General features: G+C 40.2%; 1 protein-coding gene across 2 annotated transcripts in view; it reads left to right on the top strand.

The window, feature by feature from the left end:
* The window catches only part of PDLIM5 (PDZ and LIM domain 5), a 125,321-nt gene extending 121,107 nt beyond the window's left edge, over positions 1-4,214 (top strand). For both annotated transcript variants that reach the window (XM_054295566.1, XM_054295565.1), the window contains exons 13-14: positions 724-839; positions 1,464-4,214. In XM_054295566.1, coding sequence (XP_054151541.1) covers positions 724-839; positions 1,464-1,553 — 206 coding nt within the window. In that variant the 3' untranslated portion in view covers positions 1,554-4,214. The remainder of the gene's footprint in view (positions 1-723; positions 840-1,463) is intronic.
* The last annotated feature ends 18,826 nt before the right edge of the window (positions 4,215-23,040 follow it).

The following is a 23,040-nucleotide window of genomic DNA, read 5'->3' as shown; positions in this document are numbered from 1 at the left end:
CTGCAGGAATAAAACATTTGCTTCCTAGAATGGGGTGTTTGAAAGTTGATATAAGTGAAAAAGACCAGACAACTTGGGCAAAGGAAAATGAATGGTTCAATGCCATTTGTTTTAGTCCCTGCTCCCTGAGATTGCTGGAGAAGCTTCTTCATAGTAATGAATAGGAAGGGTTTGTTGGTTTGTTTTGTTGGTTTTTTTAAAAGTTATGTAATATACTTTAGTGACTATACTTTCTGACTTGATCCAAATTTCTGGACTCTAATTAGGACAGAAGGCTAATGATTACATGGTTTTGAGTGGTGCCGTCTGGGGCAAAAATTGTACCAGACTGTAGGTCAGAGTTCATTACTCTCTGAGAAGGTCTGTAGTGTGAACAGCTGGGGAGTGGTTTCAAAGCAGAGTTGGAGAGAATGTAAGGAACATGTAGAGTTCACGTGGGTGCTCTCTAGGACTGCATTTCCCCCACTCCAGCCCTCTGTTGAGCTCAAGGAAATGAAACACCAGGAAGATGGAAGCATTGCCCACTTGAAAGGAAGAGGAAGAGAACTGAATTAGCAAGAAGTCAACATCCCAGGCTTTTGATCTAGGAGCTCTTTATTCAGTATACTCAGTCTAATAAACTTCTGCAAGTTCAAATCTATTGCCAATGAAAGAGCAAAGATCTCGAGGGGTCAGTCCTACTTTTCTGCATATGCTTTAAAAGCTGTTTGTATCTCTTTGCAGATTACTATGCCCTCTTTGGTACCATGTGCCGTGGCTGTGAATTCCCCATTGAAGCTGGAGACAGGTTTCTTGAAGCCCTGGGCCACACTTGGCATGACACCTGCTTTGTATGCTCCGTAAGTGAAGCTGGTCTGCTTTCAAACAACCCTGGCAGCAGTGCTAGCCTGACCCATGTGGGAGCTAACAGCTCTAACCTCCCTCAATCCCCTGAGCCCAAACAAAGAGTGCTTTCCTAGTTATTTGGAAGGTGTGTTGCTGTTGTGAGCCTTTGGCACGGGTGTGAGCGAAGGTGTCCTGGATTGCAGCCCTGTGTCCCAGCATTTAACCCTCAGCATTTACTTCCTTGGAGTAAGTGTTGAAGGTTCTAAGGGACTGAGCTGTGTTTCCAAAGTAGTAAGAGTGCTTTTGACATAAGGACACTGTAGCCAAGGTATTACTTGCTAATATTGTATGGCCAAAAAAAAACCTTAAAGAGAAGCCCCAGTATTAATGATTGGGTTTTCTTTTCTTAAATTCTAAATCTATCTCTGCGACCACTTAAGCATCTCTTGTCTAATGAAAAGTTATGCTTATACCAACCACTAGTATTACCTTTTCTTTTAGGGATCCTCTTTTTATGTAACTCTTACTCTTTGAATATATTTGTGCATAGAACAATACCATGATTTGGCATTCTGGATGGTTACGATGTAATTAATCCATCTGAATAGGGTGTTCTTTTGTTTCTTACCCCATTTCAGGTATGTAGTGACAGTTTGGAGGGCCAGACTTTCTTCTCCAAGAAGGACAAGCCACTGTGCAAGAAACACGCCCACTCCATCAACATCTGAAACTTGGAGTTTGTCTTGTGTAACAAATGTACTGAGCAGAAAGGGTAAAATGTCCATGTTCAATAATTGGTTAAAATTATTTATACCAAATTTTTCTAAAATGTAAAAGTGATTGGAAACTTGCAGAAAGGATTGTACACTAATTTTTCAGAGTGTTTATCATTTATGATTTTGCTTCATAAAAAGAAAGGTATCAGGAATTGCACCCAAGCCAAACAATTAGAGTGTCTTTATCTCTGTGCTTCACACATTATTGTATTTCATGATTTTATGACCTCATTTATCTCTGTTTAATTATGAGAAGTGAAGCATCTATAAAAGTAAATACCTGATATTAGAGGTCTCAGTCTTGCTGCTATTCAAGAAATAAAAGGAGTTTGGATTCAGCAATCCCAATCACTTTATTTCAGCGATGTTTTTAAAGTGTGTCCAGAAGTACTGCAGCTCAACTCCATTAAAAAGAACTCAAAGTAAAGATAAGATTACACTAAATACATAGTTCCAAAACTTTTTTTTTTTTAACTGATATTTGTATTCAGAAAGTTTCCTACACAATTAGATGTAGCTGTGCCTTTGCACTTGAATTTCTGATGGGTTTGCAAGAGACAGAGGTTTTTACAAAGCATTTAAGTGGCTATGCTGGTAAAAAAGAATATTTAGAAGATGCCACTTAAAACATAAATGGGATACTTTTGTGTAACTCATGTACTACTAGAACACTAGCCAAAATCCCTTGCTGCTGAGAGTGTGTTTGATAGAATGAAAATGTCAGATCAAATCTTAAGGGAGCAGGGATTTCAACTCTTGTGTTTGCAGTTCAGGTTTTAGGTAGCTTTAAGTGCCTTGTGAAGGGGAAATTGTGCTGAATCTGCAGATAACAACGTTTTGAATCCAGAATGTGAGATTCTGGTGTTGAATGAGGGAAGCTGCTGAAGTGCAGCTGAGGACATTGGTTTTTTCTCAGTACATTCTTTACCATGTAGCTCATGAATATGTATTTTGGTGATGTGCCAGGTAGTGTACTGAAAACTGAACTTTCTTGCTCAGCTGTTAGGATTTTTATTAGTTAAGGATTTATTTTTCACTTTTCTTCCAGATGTAGGGAATGTATATTGATATTCCATTGGTTTAAGCAGCTCAGTACCTCTCAGATCTTGCAAGGGAGCAGAGAGACAATGCTGTCGTTATGCATTTGCCGCTTGCCAGATCAGCTGATTCTGTGGCTTGATAGGAATTTTGCATCCACACAGAGAGGCAGTGCAAGAGCAGTGCACCAGCTCAGTCCCCCTTAGCCTCAAATTAGGGTTTAACTGGTTTAATTGGAGCAATTGCAGGCAGCCAGGGAGGAGGTGTGCTCCTCTGCACAGGGTGAATTTGCTTCTGCAGAATTGCACAACAGTGAAGGGGGCTCTCTCAGGACCAGAGCAGATTCCTGAAGGAAACTGAATTTACATGCTGTTTGATTCAACTGGGTTGTCAGAGCTGAATTGTTAGTCTTTAGTGCTCTTTCTAGTAGTAGATGTTAAAAATAACCATTTACTGGTTTTGCTGTTGTGGGGTGGGTTTTTTTACTGATTAAAGGGATAGTTTTATCCATAAAACTGTGGATAAAAAAGTAAAAAAAAAAATTTCTATGGTTGAGTAAAGCAATTGTAATGAGGAGCATCAGCAAAAGAGGAGGAAAGAAAACCAAAATTGCTGTACTGAAATATGAAAAAATATTTGGGTTTTTATTAATTCAGTGAGACAGGTTCACTTTGTGAGGCTGTTTCACTTTATTTCCTGAAGCTGTTTTTATTCAATATTACCACGTTTCTTTTTTAACTTCCAGTGGTACAGAAGAAATTTGGTGAATGTTGGTAAATAAGAAATTTGGTGGTACGGTATAAAGCTGTTTAAAATGTTTACGCTCTTGTAGATCTACCCTTTTGTGAGTTTGGCTGAAAAACAGAAGGGTGGAAGGAGACTGGACAAGACACAGTAACATATAATCCAGGTTGCTTTTAAAATTAAGTGGAATGTGGAGAAATGAGACCTATGGACTAGGTTTCAGTGGAGCTTTATTGCACATGTGTGAGGAAAGAGGGGGAAATGCACAGGGAAAGGCGTTCCATAATTTTTGTGATTCAAACCTTGCAATTTTAACGTGGGATAAAAACTTCTCAGTTTGTCATTGTCCTTAAAATCCAGTTAAATTTTTTTTAACCTCATAATTTTAATTGGAATTTTATTTTTAATCCATATGCTCTAGGGTTTGAAATTTTGCAGTTGTTAATGAATTTGAGGACAAAAGCCTGAAAGGCTCCAATAGAACTGCTTCATTTAGCTGCTTTGCCTTTTAATTTCTGCTTTTATCTATTTGTTAAAAATTTTAAAGGAAGCATAGAGTCACTGATAGATAATAAATATTTAATGGCTTTACCAAATTATATAAATCAATTAAAAGGAACATAATTTTTATCGTTATTTTAATAAGTGAGATTTTAGTAGAGCACTTTATAATAATGCCATATATCTCACTGAATATTTATTACCTTTTTTGTTGTTGTTTAGAACTATTTCATCCTGGTATTATTTTGTTTTATTTTAAGCCTGCCTTTACCTCTAGAATCTTTTGGGATCTGAGTGTATGTGTTTAAATATACTTCTTTCTACATGCACATGCATTGAGAGACATAATTGTAAATGTGCATTTGAATGCAGACTTGACAGCAAAAAATCATTTGGGGATTTAGTGAGATTCCCAACTGCTTTTCACACAACACACATACAGCATCCATGTTATGAGGGAATGTTACAGAGTCAGGACAGATATATTAGTTACCTAACTACTGTAGATCTTTGCATGCATTTTCACTCAGTCATTGTTTTTCTTCCAGAACTGCCTGTGAGAGAATTTGGCTTAACTCTGTTTGGAGGTAGAATGTCTTTATAAGTGAATAATTCATCCATGATAACAGTTTCAGTATGTTGTAATGAAATAATTCAGGATTACATGTAAATATAAATGCTTAATATAACAACACCACAAACATAAAAGCAGGAGTTGAGTTGTGGTTCAGTGTGTGTTGGTCTGTTAATTGTGTACCTATTTCTTCACAGAGCTACTTGCATCATCTAGCCATGCCAGCTGCTTTGCAAACATTGTTTCATGCTAAACTACCAGCTGTTAAGTCCTGGTGATTTCTTTGCTTGTGTTTAATAATCCTTTGGCATTAAATTTTGTCTGTTCACATTTGCGATTTTAATTACAATTGAAAAACATAACAAGCAAATAAACCCTACTCAAAACCTGAAATTCTTTGTCTTCACTTATTTTGTGGTTGTTGGATGCTTTCTTTTCCTGAATCATAGCCAGTAAAGGAAAGCCATGATTGTACACATGAATCGATAGCATTTGAACTCATTCTCCAGGTTTTACAGGGAAGGACCAGGGAGTCCTGGTGACACCAAGGTGACCATGAGCCAGTGATACTCCTCTGAGCCAAGGGAAGACCACCAGCCTCCTGGGGACCATTAGGCAGAGGATTGCCAGCAGATGGGAGAAGTTATCCTTCTCTGCTCAGCCTTGGTGAGACCCATCTGGAGAGCTGATTCCAGTGCTGATCTCACCAGTACCAGGGACATGGCTGTAGTGGAGTAAAGAGTGAGGAAGGTGGTGAGGGGCATGGAGCATTTGTCATACAAGGAGAGGCTGAGAGAGCTGGGACTGCTCAGCCTGGACAAGAGGGGACTCAGGGGAGATCTCATCAATGTCTACAAATACCTGGATAGGGGAGTCAAGAAAGAGCCAGGCTTGGTATGTAATGAGAGGACAACTGTGAGGATGGTAAATATTGGCATAGGTTGCCCAGAGAGATTGTGGAGCCTTTCTACTTGAAGATACTCAAAACCCGACTGGATACAGCCCTTGGACTAGGCAAGGTCCTTTCAGCCTTGGTGAGTCTCTGATTCTTCATTTTTTTTTAAAGATGGATGCAAAGGTATAAATACTGTGTTGAGTGCTGTAGAATATGTAACAATGTAAAATTTACATTGGCCAGTTGCTGTTTATTTGCCATCCTTCCTCCATTCTGCTGCCCATCTAGAATACCTTGCACTGTTTCTCTGGAAGGGTTTAATGTTTTTCCTAAGTTGACACTGTCCAAGGAAATACTGCCTGCTCTGGCAAGCCTTGTCTGCTACCATACTCAGCATTGGCATGCAGCAGTCTCTGTTTTCACCGTGGGACACTCTGCTCTGACAGGACCAGTTCCTTCATGATAATGCCAGCCTGGTAAGAATGCCAGCCTGGTAAGAATCCCTTAGCTGAGCATCCCTTCAACAGGCAAATGCACTGTTGTATTTTTACCTTTATTTACACAAGCAAAGGAAAACACCGCACACAGCTCCATAAAATTTAGAGGCAACTTTACAGAAAACTTGCCTCCCCTTCAGTGTTTAGGCTGTGAGCGAGACAAACACAAGTCTATTTGCAAACAGTACATTAAGCTCCAGAAGCCAAATTTTTAAAGGCATGAAGTCTGCATTTGACATTTTAATGGCAAAGGTTTGGTTTCTATCAATCACAACGTCATGTAACATTAAAATGTACCGACCAACAAAAAAAAGAGATCTGTCATTCATTCATTAAGATGCTGTAATCCAGTGTAAGATTTATAGGCTTAAAACGCAATGGTGTGTTTTCACAATAAATCCACTTTCACTGCTCAGCACAGAACAAATCTCTCTGTCACTGAAAATATTTGCTGGTCAAAATGCCCTATATGAGATCTTCAAAGGGTTTCTCACAAAATTGCATATAAATCCTTTTACCAGCAAAGGCTTTATTTAGGTTCAAGTTTTACTTTCTTGGGACGTTGGTTAATATCTTGTGCTCAGACAAGATCTTGGTTATATCAGAAACACATAGGGCCTAATTTATTATTAGCAGTCTGGTGTTAATTAGGGGGAATTACCAGAAATAGTTTGCTTGATGGAAATTTATTATGGTATCACACTTTACTGATGGTGAAATAGGAGTCACTGAAAGAGTACAGCTCCTTCTCATAACCAGCTAATTAATAAGGTGCCAAAATTCCTCTGAGAAGGGTTTGGTCCTAACTATGGGAACCTCACAGAGCAAATGGTTCCTATGCAATATTTAAAATTTAAAAGAGGAAAAGGGAGACGAGGAAAAGCTGCCCAGCAGAAGTCTCAAAAGTGGTATGGCTATTTCTTGAATTTATGAAATAAAATATTTAGCTGTGTTTCCAAGCTCATTAAAGAATGGCTTTTCTCAGACAGAAAAACAACAGCTAATTTATAATCTCGTTTGGTATGCTTGAACTTGATTTTCAGTTTTACTTGTGCATACTGCACACTACAGCTTGTAATTTTATGAATTGGGTTTATAATGAGCTTTTATATTGCTCTTTATTGCTTTGCTTAATGGTCTTTTTCATTATCATTTGCCAGGAAAGTTGAGGTTGGCTTAGATAGGAAACTGAAAAATAGCGCAAATCTCTGATAAGCTCCAATCCATTTTGTGTATGGTAGTTTGGGGACAGAAAACCACTGTGTCTTTAGTGGTCTCATGAAAGTTGTGTGGGAAAGGCATGTTATAATAATATGGAGTGAAAGCAAAAACATCTCTAAAGAAATTTAAAATCACCCCACTAAAATTTTTGCATGCCTGATTTTTGAAAATACTTACGATAATAGGGTATGCAATGGTAATAAAGCACTTTTGTATTTGCACTGAAAATACCTTGACCTATTGAAAAATATCCAGCATTTTGGATATGCTTTTGTCCAAGCTTTCTCCTGTACTGTGAGACTAAGGATTGTGTCATTGTGCTGTGAGTAATATTCACATTTTCTGTAGATCAGAGTTGTTTCCTTTTCAGTTCTCCTGCCTTTCCTTTGCTTTTTCTTACTGCTGGGCAGTGCCATTGTTTGTTTTAAAATACTTCATTACGAGATAATCCTGTCAGGTGTGTCCCTTATTTCTCTTTGTGATGCATCAATGAAATGTCAAATGTTCCTTTGGTAAATATAAACTTGCACTAAATTTTGGCATGCTTTTTGAAGTGTCAAGTTTTCCCACCCAGAAGTTTCCTCTGGAAAAATAACTGGAGATACTCCACCAAAATGTAATTATATCCCACATAAAGTCTTTGTTTCCCTTGAAATCCATCAAGCAAAAGGGAAACACATGAAAACAAGTATAGGGCAAAAATCATGGATAACCTAAACAGGTACAACTTATTTTTCAGGGGGCATGTTGAGAGAAGACTCTTAACATCTTCCTGCAAAATCAACCAGGATGGAAATAGGTATTCAAATCAGTGTTTTTGAACAGTAACAGTGCTTGCTATTCTGTCCTTCATGTCTTGCCATGATGTATGTACAGCAAGCTCCCATCTTTCTGCTGGAGGGGAGAAAAGGTGTGCTGCACAGAAATTTTTAATTGTGCTTTCAGTCACTGTAAAGACAGAAGGGAAAATGAGCTGCAGCAGAGGGCAGGACTCAGGGCACAGTGACAGGAGGAAAGAGGAGGAGACAGTTTAGAAACAGAGCAAGGGCTTGTGCAAGTCAGGCTGTTTTGTCAGTTGTTTCTTGTCAAAGATTGATGAGCGCATGGTCTGAAAAAGTGGGATAATTTGGGCATGGCAAGGTAAAACAGCTGGCAGGAGCTGAGGATGCTCCAAAGGGGAACCTAAGGGGCAGACAGACCTTGCAGCTTCATGGGAAGGGCCTTTTCCCTCTCTATTCTACGTTTATATTCATCACCAAATTGTGCACATTTTTTTCTGACAGCTTTTTTCTTTGAGGTCAAATAGCTTTTTTTATCTTCATGATGTACACGAGCACAAGCAAATCCTTTTTTGTCATCAGCTGATCTGGGGCTGCCCAGAGGCTGAAGTGAGATGTGTTTAACATTACAGTGCCAGCTGCTGCTTCAAATTACACCATCCCACTCTGTGCTGTCTGTAGGTAGCAGCCCTATCTCAAATTCCCCCAGGGCTTTGCATCTCTGAACTTCTTTCAGCTCTTGGCCTGGCCACCTCTGCTAAAGGCCACTTGAAGATTTTGCACAGCAGCTCTGTGGGGCTGTGAGAGCAGAATGCGCCTCGAGCTGCTGCATCCTTGTGCAGTATTGTAACTTAGGGGCATGGAATGGACTGCAAAATCTCACCTAATCGCTACCATGAAGTTTTTTGTGTATTGCTATGTGTAAAGTTGGAGCCTTGTCCATTGCTTCTTTGGGTCTATGGGTTATATAGATTTGCACAGTCTGTGTCAGCTGGATACTATTAACTGCTTGAGGATCTGATCTCCCCTTTGTCATTTTGTCAGTGCTGCCCTTTTTGGAGTTCCTGTCCATCTGGAAGGACACCCTGCCCCTTCCCTGGCCACCTGCCTTGCTGTGGTTGGAAATGGCTCTGCACTGCTGTGCCACAGCTGCCTGAAGGGAATGCTGGAGGAGTGAAACGCTCACCCTGTGCGGTCTCAGGCAACTCTGCTTCAGCCAGGCTTGTGTCCTGGACCACGGATAGAGGAAGCTTTCAGAAGCTCCTGCTTTTCCCTCCTTGTCCAAGTTTCCTTCACCTGGAGCCTGTCCAGCCCCAGCAGGCCCTCATGAGGCAGGACAGACATGGGGCTCTGAAAAGCACATGGGAAGAACTTGGGGAACATTCTAATGCACCAAGCATTTTCAGTGCTTGGGAGTGAAGGACATAGCTTAGCTCAAAGGAGTGCATTTAATCATAGAGAAAATGGGACAAGAACCACACAAACATTTACCCATCAGTGTTCTCACTGTTTCTCACCAAAGAACTTGGTAATGTGATTGTGCTAGATGAGACTAACATGCTGCATGATAAAGACTGTTTTCTCTAATTATACATAGTTTGGTGTTTATAAATAATAAAAAAGTGTAAATTTAGTTTTTATCTATCGGCTTTCTGGGAGCTTGTTCATCTGAGTTTCAGCATCCTTAAAAATTGGGATCTACATGTCAGCCAAAACATGCCACGCAGGCAGTGGGACTGCTATGGAAAACTGGACCATGCAGTAACCAGAGGTTGTTTCCAAAGAAGACTGAATTGGCACCATTTGCCACCTAACAGGGTCTTACTTTTTCAGCCTTACAGATGTTCTTCTAATGGAATATAATCCATACAGCAAAGGCAGATGCTATTGTGTTTATATCAATGCTTTTGGTCTGGCTCAAAGCTCAAACTGTTAGAGGTTTGGGGTGTAAAAGTAAATCTGAGAGAATATTTGTTTAGCAGCAAAGGCCAAGCACAGCAGTCAGTGATATGACCTGAGTAGTGTAAAATCTACAGGGCTTGTGTCTGTGCAGCTACAGAAATCTGTCATGGTTTAACCCCAGCCAGCAACTAAGTACCATGCAGCTCCATGGAAAAGAGCAAATAGAGATGGAGAAGGAATTGATGATCCTGGAGAAGAAGTGGTGCTGGCAATTCAAGCAAAACAAGATCAAAGAGGAAATTGCTTTCAGGTAAGGTAAACTAAATATTTTGCTTTTTTTTCCTAATCTACACCACCACCCCCAAGCTTAGACAGAAGCATTTGCTCCACTTTTGTCATAAGATAAATTAGACAGAGATATTAAGCAAACTGTTTATTTTGCATTAATTCCAATAAGTCTGGTTTTAATTTTCTTTCTTTTGTTATGGTTGTCATATGGATAATACTCAGCATATGTATGCAAAGAATAGAAAGCCTTATGTTCTGCCTCATAAAGATGTAAAACAAAGCACAGCCTGCAGCCCTTCTCTCATTCTTGGTCACTCAGAGCAGCTCTGTTACAGCACTCTGGGATTTGTGGCCTGGGATTTAGACAGGGAAATGCCTGCTGGAATAAGGCAGAGACTGCAGGTGATTGTTATTAGGACATAGTGCCTGGAACCCAGTAAAGCCCTGAAGCACGTGCTTCCTCTTAAACATGTAAAGTCCCCTTGAAGATAACTGCTGTATTAGGCTTTGACTTCAAGCAGTCTGTCACAGGTATCTTTAAAATAATATTTGTAAGGCAAGTTTATGAATGTTTATATTCCTAACCATTTTTTAAAAATTATTATTGTTTTGAAATTGAGCAGGCCTCTTCTCTTGCGTGCAGACCAGGCAATCTGCACATTTTCTGAGCTACTCACATTTGTCATTATGTGTACAAGGTGGGTTTTATCAAAGTGATTCATAACATTATTATTACACTGCATGGCTGAATTTGAAGATGGTAACAAATGTAAATGATGTTGAACCAGTAAAATTGCTCATGTGATTCTAGTTCCAGTGTGAATCTTCTCCTGAAAGTTATGGCTGCCTAAGAGTCAGCAAATGGCAATTTTTGGTTCTGGACCACTGACATATTTAGTATTTGAAATTAAATACCTGCATAGTTCAGAAGAGCTGCACTCATTGGGACTGTGCTATCCTGCTGCTTCCCAGGTCTGTGTCCATGTGCCACACACCCTGTGGAGTAACAAAGCTTCCTTCAAGTCAGCAGCAGTGACCTCTCAGTCGTTGTTGCATGGAGGTCTAAGATGTCAAATCAGATTCAAGCTAAGGGAGTTTCATGCTGGAATTAAAGCAGGAAATGGATATTTATAGATGATGTGAAGAGAAAAGAGGCCATCTGAAGCTGGTTAGGTTTGGTTCTGTTGCAGACACAGCAGCAGAGACAGGAACTGTGGAATTGCCACCGGGCTTGGCCTGGATGGCTGCAACTGCTGGTAACTATTGCATCCTTTTATAAGAAAGCAGCTGCTGTTTTTCTAGGGGATATCTTAAAACCCCCTGTGTTTTGTCAGAGTTTCCCCACTTGACTTGGAGAGGTTTTTCGGTGTACGATGTCCTTGGCTTGGTTCACCAGCCTGCCCCGCTAGCGGGTGTGGTTTTCCTTCTGCAGTGCCATGGAAAGGAGTACAACAGGACCAAGCAGCCACTTACCTGTCAGGAATTAGACCACCTTCATGTGGGAGAGTGGCTTTAACTTTTAAAGCTCCTTGTGAGAATTACACTGTGTGCTAGAAACCCGACACCTGCAGTTTTACAAGTGAGTCTCAGGTGCCCCCTCAATCCACTAGAGCATAGTAAGAAATGAAAGGTTTACAGAGAAACTTAATTCAGTGGCAAATTATTCTAACAAAACTGATATCACAGAGCTTGCTGGGATAATTTGCCATCTGTAGCATAAAATCTTTGCAATAAGGCAAGGAAGGACATGGATATCTTCAACAAAACTAGATTCTGTAGCTGTGGTTCCTAACTCATGACCACCCAAGGTAGGATCAGCCCCATCACATTTATCATGCTTGCATTTGAGGGGTGTTTCAGGCCATTGCTGCTTTGTGAGGCTCCCAGCTTCCCTTCTCCCTGGGGAAAGCATGAGGAAGACAGATGCAGGTGCTTTGTAAAGGAGAATGGAGACAGCAAATGTTTGCATCTTTGCACAGCTCACTTAAAGACACTGTCTAAGAACACCTATTCACAAATAAGAAAAAATATTACAGTGCCTTTGCACATGGAATACCTAGGAGTAACTGAAGGGAATTTATTTAATTTTAAAGGCCAGAGACTGTGGAATTGAAAAGGGTTTGGTGTTTTGTTCTGAAGAGACTACATGTTAAATTGCTGTGTAAATGATATATAAAATTATATTATTTTACATTTGCTCAGAATTTGGAGCCTCTCTAATAGGTACTGTCTGTTTAACTTAGAAATGTCAGAGCCCTTCCCAGCAAATTTCACCTGTACTGTATTTAATATATGGCACTTTTACATAGCCAAAATTACCCTTCCCAAATAAGTTTCAGCAGCGATTTACAGCCCTTGTCTTCTTTACAAGAATAGTTCACACTGGCATGTGGTGTGGGTTTGCCCAAGTGGACCAAGATGAAGGGAAGCGCTGCCTCAGATCTTGATATGATTATTTGCCCATCTGTGTAGTCCTCCTTTGAATATTGCCAAGATAGGAAATATAAAGTGCCTTTAAAATGTCAAAGTCTTTAATTAAAAAGTAAGCAAAACAGTGACATCTGAAGCTAATATTACAGGGGGGAAATAAAAATAGAAACAAAGCCTAGGTAAGGACTTTGATAAGATTAGTCAAATGCCAGGTGAGCCAAAACTCAGGCTCAGAAGGTATTTTGAGGAAAGCAGTTAAGTGATGGTTGCACTGCCTGCTTGCTGGTGCTAGGATTGCCAGCAGAGTGTGGGGCTTTTTCTTCCAAATGCTATCACTGAGAAGCTGGAACAAGAGAGGTGGTTGGGATGTGTGCAGCATCTCCTGGGGCTCCCACTCTGCCTGTCCTTGGACAGAGACTGACCCAAAAAGGATCATGTCCCTTTGTGCCACAGAGCAGCTGTGGCTGAAGCCAAGACCTCAGGAGAGGTGTTGCTGTGCTGTCCCCAGCCTGGGTGAGCTTTAGGAGCCACGGGAGCAGGGTGGGTGGGAGCAGCCTGGCTACGATTGCTGTTCCAGCGAGGAACACTTTGGTCCTGTTCTCTTGCCTGTGCCCTGGCCTCTAAGGCAGGACAGGAGCCACCCACTGTCCCCTTCCCCACCTTGCACCAGGGTGGCTGTGCCTGCTCCAGGCCAAAGGAAATATGCCCCAAAAGGCAGGAAGGTTAGCTCATCTGTTGCTTACAGCCTGCAGTCTTTGTTCGCGACAGCGACTATATTGGGAGTTTTCTTGGAATACGTGGCTATAAAGGGTCACGGGAGTTCCTAGAAATATCAACTCCCTGTGCTCCTAACAGATGCCAGTGCATTCAGGCTCTGATCATGCTTTCCAACCTTGCCCTCATCTTGGAGGCACTCCACTCCCTTCCTCCCCACAGACAAAAGATGCTGGGCTGCGAAGTGCAGGGGGCAGATGAATGGGTTTGTCATACACATTTCAGCACTTGTCACATCTCCCAGGAGATGCTTGTTACCCACGTGGAGTGACTGCATTGCCCTTGAAGGACTCAGCCTGAAAACATCCTGTGCTGGTCCAAGGGAAGAAAGGGTGACTTCTTTGTTTGTTTGTTTCTGTAGAGTAAAGTGGATTTGATGGGAGTCTTTGAGAAAGCAATCCAATTAGCTGTGGCTCTTTGAGAGTAGAAAAAGGGGAATTAAAAGGGATATCACACTTTTTTTTAAAACTAGCAGTTTGCAGTCACTTTCTTTAGCTATCCTCTTTCCTAGCTGATATTTCCTCTGATTTATTCTGCTGCAGAAGTGGACCATTTAAGTGAGTTTTATGTAAGTCCTCTTGGCAGTCTTACAGTTCTCTGCATGTTTCAATATATTCCACTGTTAAAAATTTTAAAAGTAGGTGGGGAAAGAGGAAATTTCTGGTTAATATATAACAATTTCTGAAGTCCATGTGCCTGGACTCAATTTTTCAGGGCATTTTTCCAGACATCTAATGATGCCAGAAAATAAAAATAGCCAACTAGCAAGACCTTTCCTAAAAACTGCTCTGCAATGCAGCAGAAGTTTCATGGCCCTCATCAGGTCCTTTTCTACTGTCACTGGGGAGAAACAAAACACTATCACAAGCTCACAGGAAAAAAAAACCACTAAAAGTGCTATGTAAAACTGTGATAGATGATGAAGTTCTTGTAGCAGAAAGAGTTGATGTTAATATGTGATCTTTTATGTAAAATCAGAATAATTAGAGTTGACTAAATGGTCTAGCTGAGCTTTGCTTTCAAGAATAGTGGAGATAGCTGAGCAATTGTGCTCATTCACTGCAGGCCACAGGGAGAGCAGCAGGCTGGGCTCACACACCAGGCTGGTGCTGTTATTATTGCTATTACACACTCTGTGGGCAAATAGAGGCACGTCTGGAACCAGGCTATGCAGTCCCAGGGGTCTCAGATAAGTTCAGATGCAACTGTTGAGAAAAATATCTTGGATCTATAAAAACACCCTATTCATTTTCAAACATATGTATTTTGGATCACAAGTACTAAAAGTCTCACACTGATAAGTTTCATGAAATTCAACTAATGAGAAAATAAATGTGTGAAAAATGAAAATAGAATAAGATGGGGATATTTTTCAGTTCTTTTTCATCCTCTTGCTTTTGAGGATATATAGTAAAAGGATGTACATCTTGAAAAGAATGTGACTTACGGATTTGCCCATGAAATTAATTGCAATTTATTATCTTACTGGGATATTGTGTTGCTCAGAGAGGTTGTGTAGTCTCCATTCCTTCAAGTTTTTGAGTCCCAACTGAATCTCTGAATCACTGAGCAACCCTGGTGTGCCTCACTTCCAGCAGGGGCCTAGGCCAGACACTTCAGCAGGTGCCTTCCAAATGGAATTATCCTGTGATCCTATTAAGAAGACAAAGAATTATAATTTTAATTTCACATGTCGAGGCAAAATTTTGTGCATTTGTGTGTGAGAAATGCTCTCCTTGATGGAAAGCAGGGTCTTAACTGGATTAATATTTAATTTTACACACTTTCCAGGAAATGTTGCTGAAAATACCATATCAAACCACCTTTCATTTCATTAATACCCTTCTATGATTTTAGGTGTGAATGAAAATATTACAAAATGTGGAAATTAAATAAATGACGAAACACAAGAGTGGTTAATGACTGATTAGCTTGGCAAATGAATTAACAGGATAGTGTGAGCTTATTATCTGTGCTGCTAATCCTTATTATACCCTTTTTCTCCCCTGTCAATTATGTTGTGTTGTTATTACTTACACAATTCCAACAACATGCCGGGAGAAAAATGGAAGGATAAGAGACCAATCTGAAATCTTATGCTTGTGCTGTTCATAGTATTTCAAACTCTTCAGGAAAATATTGTTTCAGTTGGCTCAAGCTATTAGAATGAGCATAGGGGAGATGCTCACTCTTGCCTCCATGTGTGTGTACTTCTTGTTTTAACCTGACTCCAGCCCTACATAGCAATGTTCATGGAAAATTCCTTGAAGGTCACATGCCACATATTAGCTTAGCAGCTGAAGGATGCATAAATTCAACAGCAAGAGAAAAATTAAATTAGGTAAAGGGAAAAAATGACTATTCAGTGATTTAAAGTCACTTAGACCTCAGCTGTTTTGGGTTTGAACACATGAAAATGAAACTACATGGGCTTTATGTGAAATCTCTTCCATCTGTCTCAAACAGGAAGCCAAACTTTTTGTCGTGTGGTTAGATATGAATTTTTCAAACATGTTTTCCATAGATCCTTTCTGAGTTTATTGTGATGCCTTCCAGAGGTCACGGTACAAGTCACTGTAAATAGATTAAATTACCATTCCTGTACAAAGAGAGGAGTGTACACAGTTGCTGGAGTAATCCCAGTCTGACTTCCCAACCTTTTGTGGTTGTTTCAAATAGCAAAGTGAAAATTTCATCTGTGTTTCCTTTGTCTTTGCATTTTTCCAAGCAAGTCATCAATTTCCTCTTCACCCGCACAGCATTACCCAAATCCTTTCACTTGAAGATAGTGATTTATATTATAAAACTGGTACTAAAAGGATCCAAACTCAGTTAGAGTGACTCTGGGAGATGCTTTACGTATTTTGGATCCTTAAAAAGACAATAATAAGAGAATAACATGACAGAGGAGTCCCTTGTCATCTTTCAAGAGGTGACATCTAATGGGTTGCAATTTATATAGGCAGAGAGTTCAGCTCATTGTGGTTGTTATTTTCATATAGTAGAACATGTGAAATTCTGATAAAAGATAATCTTTACAAGGAAGGTGTAAAGCAGAGAAATGATCTCAGAAGCTTGAAGGAAAGTATCATTTGGCTTCATATTGTTTTCCAATAATTGTTTAAAACATAGGGCCTGTCCTGACTCTCTTGGCCACATAAAGAGATACCAGAGCAAATGCAATCACAAGATTTGAGGTGGTTGTTACTGCAACTAGACATATGTACATTATAAAAAATAAAAAAAAGTATAAAAAAATATAAAAAACATATGTGCAGTATAAAAACAGTATAAAACCATTGTCATTTAGAAAGAGATCCACAGGTTTAGAGGTACAACAGCTTCTGGAACTCTGGTTAGCTCTAGATAAAAAGTTCACTTTTGAGAAGAATTTACAGTAGGTGTCATTTTAACAGTTGGTTCTACGATTAGGATCTTGCCTCATGAATTTGCTGCACAAGGGATAGAAAAATAGGCCTTGATACAGACATTAATACATGTAATATTTTTTTAGTCATAAATCAGTTCTGAAATAAAATAAGAAATACTTATTTCTAAGTTGGATCTGTCATTTGCAGAACTGAAAAAATCAATGTCCCAGGACACTTCAGTACTCAGAAGAAATTGGGCTTGGGACTGTGGGACACTTCTTTGCATCTGGGCAGAAACTTGCTCAACTGCTTGAAGTAAAAATAATGGAGAAAAGGGAAAAGATTTTTTTATAGGTGATTCAGGTTTCTTAATGTAATATTAGAAGGTACCCTGGAGTTTTACATTTTGGAGAAAGCCAAAAGAATTACATTGCTGAATTGATAAGGGCAGAATGATAATTGATTGTATCATATTCCTGGCAAACCATCACGTGGGCTCTCATGCCATATCAAGTGTGCTTGTGGGTATAAATATATGTGTGTTTACATAATGTGTACATGTATATGTGTGTGCACTGGGGTTTCTGTAAGATGAAACGACCCATATGCTTTTTCCTGGGTTATGCCCAGCACATTCATTTAATTATTCAGTGAGAACATACACTACCAAGTTCTTAGACCTTTTTCTTTTATTTCTCTTTCTTTGTAAAGACTTTGATACCTTTTGGCACTGGCTCATGTAGTCAGTAGAGTGCATTTAATGGGCCAAAGGCATTTTTATTACCCTTTAAAATGTTTAACAGAGTTTCTGTATAATTTCTCAACATGTTCTATTTGTTTATTTCTGTATATTTTTGGTATTAAGAGGTAACATTGCGGTGTAAGGTTTTATTACCTTGGCAGTGTCATCATTAAAGAAGTATCAATCTTTCCATGATGTGCCCAGTATATTTAGGAGCTTACATTATGGACATGGAACTTAATTCCCAGTGGGTGTCCTGATAGAAATGTAAGATGCCAGTCATTATATTCTTCAAGTTTAAAAGAAATTGGCACTTTTAAATAGTTCAAAATCTGTTTTTCATATTTTTTCCTCAAGTACAGTAAGAAGTACCTCATTTTTCTCTGAACAGTGAAGGGGTTGATCCATCATTTCTCAGGTATTATCTTGGTTGTTACAGGACATAGTCTGAGATGAGATTAAAGCTCAGGCTCAGGAAGTGACAGTCAGTTGCTGAATGGCTTAGCCTTGCTTTTACCATTATGAGTGAAATGCAAGTGGACTGTTTGATAGGAAACAGATGAAAATTGAAGTGCACATAATCTGGATTTTCTCATATGCTGCACACAGGCAAAATAGTACATATTTTGTCTTTTGAGTTGAAAATAACAGCAACATATTAGTCACTAAAATCATACATTATCTGTGTTTCTGTTTGCAATGCTGATTATTGGATTTGATGTTTTTTAACTCTGCCAGTTAAGTATTCTGATGTGCACTTGATTCAGAGCAGATTTTTGAGAAGGACTGATCAGTAATTAGGATTTGGTTATAAAATCCATATGAGGGAGTTGCACTGAAATGTTGGTTTCTTGTCTGCGGAAGTCAGACGTCACGTTCTGGGTTTTCTAGGTATAGTGGCCTTATTAATTCAGTGAATGTGAGTGTGGCAGACCACCTTCTAGACACCTGGTGGGTGGCAACACAAGCACTTTTTACTGCCCGAGTTCCAGTCTGTTGCACAGCTCCATAGAAAGAAATGGTTCATGGTTGTAACAACTCAGAGTCAGATTTCGCTTCTGAGCTCTGCTGAGCTTTGCCTCTCAATAGGCAAGGGGCAGCTACAGCAATGAGCTCCTCAGTATTTGGAACCTCTTTCTCATCACTATGTATATTTTGTAAGGATTTTTTTTTTTTCTTTTTTGGCAAAGGAAACATAGCCAGAGGCCAACAGCACGGTTATTCTGTAGGGTACAAGTCCCCCTCCCAAATGGTGCTGAGAAGCTGGAGCTCTGCAGATGGAGAAAACCCCAGATCTGTGGTTTGACCCTGACTCTTTAACCCCCTCTCCTACCATATACAGAACACAGAGGTTCAAACAGATGCTAGATCAGAGCTCGAGTCCAAAGCTACATCAGAGTAATAAATACAGCAACTCTATTACAGAGCTCAGTATTTTCAAGTTTAGTGCTATTCCCCAACTTGGAATAACTCTTTAAAAAGGACCAGTGCTTGGAAAAATACCAGCATCAAAGATGTATTCACTACTGTCCTGATCTTACTGACTGTGGTTCCTCTCTTTTAGAATAAAATGGCCAAGGCATAGCCATTACATTTTAGACGCCTTCTGTGGCACAAAAAATATAATTCCAGAACTGTCAGTGCATGTTGTGAACATGAAGAATATATGAAATTTGTGAACATGCCTATAGGTATGCAGATAAATACATACATAGACATCTGAGAATTCAGCAGTGAAGGTAAAATGTGCAGGAGCCACTTTCTTGCTCAGTTTGCAGAGTGAAGCGTCACTTTGTACATCTGTCCTGGAAGAAACTGATGGAAAATAAGGAGATTGCAGTCAGTTGTCCATATTATATGATATCCTAAACCGAAGGGAGATGAGTAAGTAAGCAATCCTATCATTGCTCAGGATTTCCTGTTTATATCTTTGATCACACCACCCCTCCAGAGTGGCTTTCCCAAAGAACTAGCTTTCCCATAAAGCTGTGGAGCCGTGCTCAGCCAAGAAGCAGGTCAGAGTCTCCTCCTGCTCGTCACTGCTTTCCCTGCCATGGGAATAGCTCTAATCCTCATTGCCCATCCTTGCATGCTTGGGATCCACAGTGGGGAATATAACAGTTCATAAATCACAGCCTGTCAGCCTCTGCTGAGTGCTTGAGAGCCAGCCCCAAAAGCCACGTGCTGCAGATGGAGCAAGGGAAAGGAGCAATCAGGTTCCTGCTGACACTTGGAATCTGCTGCCTCAGAAACCATCATGTTTTAATGCATGACTGAGAGCCTTATTTCAATCAGGGGTCTGTGCCATTGGCTATCAGCTGGGATGTTGTGGAGTTTGCTGTGACATGGTACTCCCTTTTCCCAGACCAGAGTCTCCACTCTGTCTCTTGAAAGTCTGCCAAGCTTTGCAACTGGAATGTGTGAAGTTCAGTTTTGAAACAGTTTCTTTCCATCATTCCTGCCTGTTTTGATCTAGTATGTGAAACAGGTTTCTACTTTTGTTATAGGATTCTTGTTCATTCTTGCCAGATTCAAATTCATTATATAATCTAGCAGCATCAGATGACTGCCTAGGAATGAGTAGCAGATGCATCCCCTGAAATACAGAATTCCTTGCTACAACCATGCATTGGTGACTTGATAGCTACCACTACATGACTGGATTTGTGGCAAGAAAGGGCATCAAGAATTTCATAAAACCAAAACCAGATGTAATGAGCTCTGAAGAGGGTGTGATGCAGAGCTGGCCTGCCCCACCACAAAAATGATGGGGAAAACATTTGTCCTGGCACAACCAGGCTGTCATGGTAATCCTTTCCTGCCCAAGAGCAGCTCAGGACTACCCTCTCCAAGGAGAGTCATAGCTATTGTCAGCATTACTCTGGTTTCTCCATTTACCCACTGTTGCACTGCAGGCAGACACTGCAGCTCCTCTTTAATCTGCCAAGGATGACACTGATCCAAGCTAATGGATGAGGTCCCTCCATCTGATGAGAGGCTTTGAGGCTGTAGCCTGGGTTTTCAATCCCACTGTTAGCATAGTGAGAAAGAAGTTGCAGGTGGTAACGGCCAAGAGGTTGCCAACTGGTGTACACTTCAGAAACTTGGAAAGAACTTCTGAGAAAACTGGCATGACTGGCATTTTCCATCCTTTTTTAAAAATATAATCATCTACAAAAACCATCTGTCTGCTACTGCTACCAGCAACCAGTGCAGTGGAAAAGGCCATAAACATCTTAGGAACCTCCATTCCAAACTGCTCTGAAAAAGCTGGCTAAGCTGCAACTCGACTCTGGAGGTACCTGATGCCTCCAGGACCTTTCCTGCTTGGTGTTATGTTCTCCAGGTGCCTCAGCTGCCTTTGCACATTTTTACCCTCATCTTCACATGACTAAGTAACCTAGCTGTTAGCATGGAACTAAGTGAAACACATCAAGGTCTTCAAACAGTGCTGTTTGCCCCTGAAGTCCTTAGCAACAGTAGATCTTGGTGTCCCCAAAATGAAGCATAGCAGTTGTCCGTGCAAACCTTTTCAAAGGCATATTTAAGTCTGAAAGGACCTGGAGGTTTTGTTAACAGTGTGGTACCTACTCCCATAAATAGTGATTCCCTCAGAAAAGAGGAAAAAACCCCAGACCCAAGACACAAAGCATTAAAAGGCCCAACTACTGCTTTTGCCCAGTTGTAGGCATTCTCAGAAAATGCTTGCTGCAAACTGAAATGATTATGTTCTCACAAAATGAAGACACAGCTGCCTCTGCCTCTTAAAGTATAGCTGGAAGAAGAGAAAAAGCCCTTCTTTTTCATTAAACATTCTAGTCAGACTATTCACCAAGTGAGAGGATATTTCTTCTGATACTGAAGGGAATACAAGATCAGAATGTTCCATCTGTGAAAGAGCTCATGCTATACATCTTTGTTTTCTTTCAGCTTAATTTGTCTCTGAGCAAAATAAAAATAATAGCAATAATTCTGTGTTAATTGGCCCGGATGAGATGCGTGAAAATTCCTGGATTTTCCTCTTGTTCTCCCAGATCACTTGTGTAGTCACAGCAACCAGGGGCATGGGTGAGTCCTTCAATGCATGGATAGGCCTCAGATAGGGCTCAGTGTCCTGTGGGGCTTTACAGCCCAAAGGCCTTCACTGTGTCCCCACCTATCTAGCTCATCTCAGAGATGTCTGTCCCTGGATCACATCCTGGGACAGATATCCTTATGTCCCATGGATGTAACCATGGGGAGAAGTAAAGGTCTTTCTGCTAAGTCCACCCCTGCATTTTGCAAAGCCAGGCATAAATTAAAAATGTTCATCAGCAGTCCCTCAAGCGGATGCTAGTGTGTCACAGATGGACTATAGACAGACCACAGGCCAATCCTCACTAAATTATTTGCAGGTTTCTCTTGTAGATCAACAGTTGGCAGGACGCTTTCCAAGACTGACTAATGTACTGTATGCATTGTCTTGTGGATAATGAATAGATGCACATCTGTGCTTAATACTTTTGGGCCTTTCAGAAATGCCCTGCATTCCACAGATGGGAAATGAGACCCTTCAGATGTGAACAGTGCTTTTGAATTTCATTCACAGCTAAAGAGGTTAATAACTTGATGACCACGAGGAAACCACTTATAAAACAAACCTTCTTTGCCTTTTAGATTAATTAATGCAATTTAGTAGTAGTGGTCATCATATAAAATATGTGTTGGTCATTATTTTTCTGACGGAAAACCAGTATTAAGGGATCCATATGCCATACTGGTACATGTTGCATTACAGTGCTGGATATTTATACAGCAGCTATCAGGGTTTTGTAAGTCCTTGCTGGTGGTTCCCACTCTGCTTATTAGGGGAGCTCAGAGTTTTTGTTTCAGGTAACTCCAGTTATTATATTAGGACTGTCAAGAGCAAGTTGAACGAACCTGGGTTAGAGACAGGAGGGACAGTTTTGGGAATGACTATTGTAAATTATACAAACTGCAGCCTGCAATTTCTTCACAAATGCTAAAGCAGGAGATGTGTGGATGTTGAATTCTGTGCTAGGAGTAGGTCACTTCTTGCCTTGAGACAGAGGACATGCTCTAAAGGGTACTTTGAATTCTTTTCAAGGCCATATGCTAATATTTTTCATTAATAATTGAATTTAGCTCAATCTCATTTCCAGGTAAGGGCTGCTGAGCCATAGAGTGGAGCAGAAAAAGCAATATGACACAAGACCTCCATAGCCCATCATGTTCTCTACCATACATGAGTATATACCCTACATGACTGCAAGCAGGTCATCACTTTTGGCCTGCACTGAGGCTAATTTTTGGGGCAGAGTAAGTCTGCACACTCAAGGTGAAGACATTTTCTTGCTGTTGTCCAAATATTCTTAGAGGGATTTGTTTAAGTCAAAGTATAATTGGGTACCTTTGATTCAGATAATGAATATGCAGTGCAGTTCTTTACAACAGACTGCATTAACACCATATCTCTTTCTCTTGTTTCCTTTATATTATTCCACTGTGGAAGCCAAAAAAAAAATTTTACTACAAAAGGCTGGGTAGTATCACAAAACCTCAGCAGCAGGTACTGAGGTCTCCTGGCACAATTTCCACTGGATTTCCAGATCTGGCAAATTACTGCTTTATCCATGTCAGATTTTTTCAATATTTTTAATATTGTTAGGTTGTTTTTTTTTTT

This window comes from Melozone crissalis, unplaced genomic scaffold, assembly GCF_028551555.1.
Source record: "Melozone crissalis strain CALT ecotype California unplaced genomic scaffold, PUWL_Pcris_2 ptg000006l_1, whole genome shotgun sequence".
Taxonomy (NCBI): Eukaryota; Metazoa; Chordata; class Aves; order Passeriformes; family Passerellidae; genus Melozone; species Melozone crissalis.
This window is presented reverse-complemented; position numbering and strand designations above follow the sequence as displayed.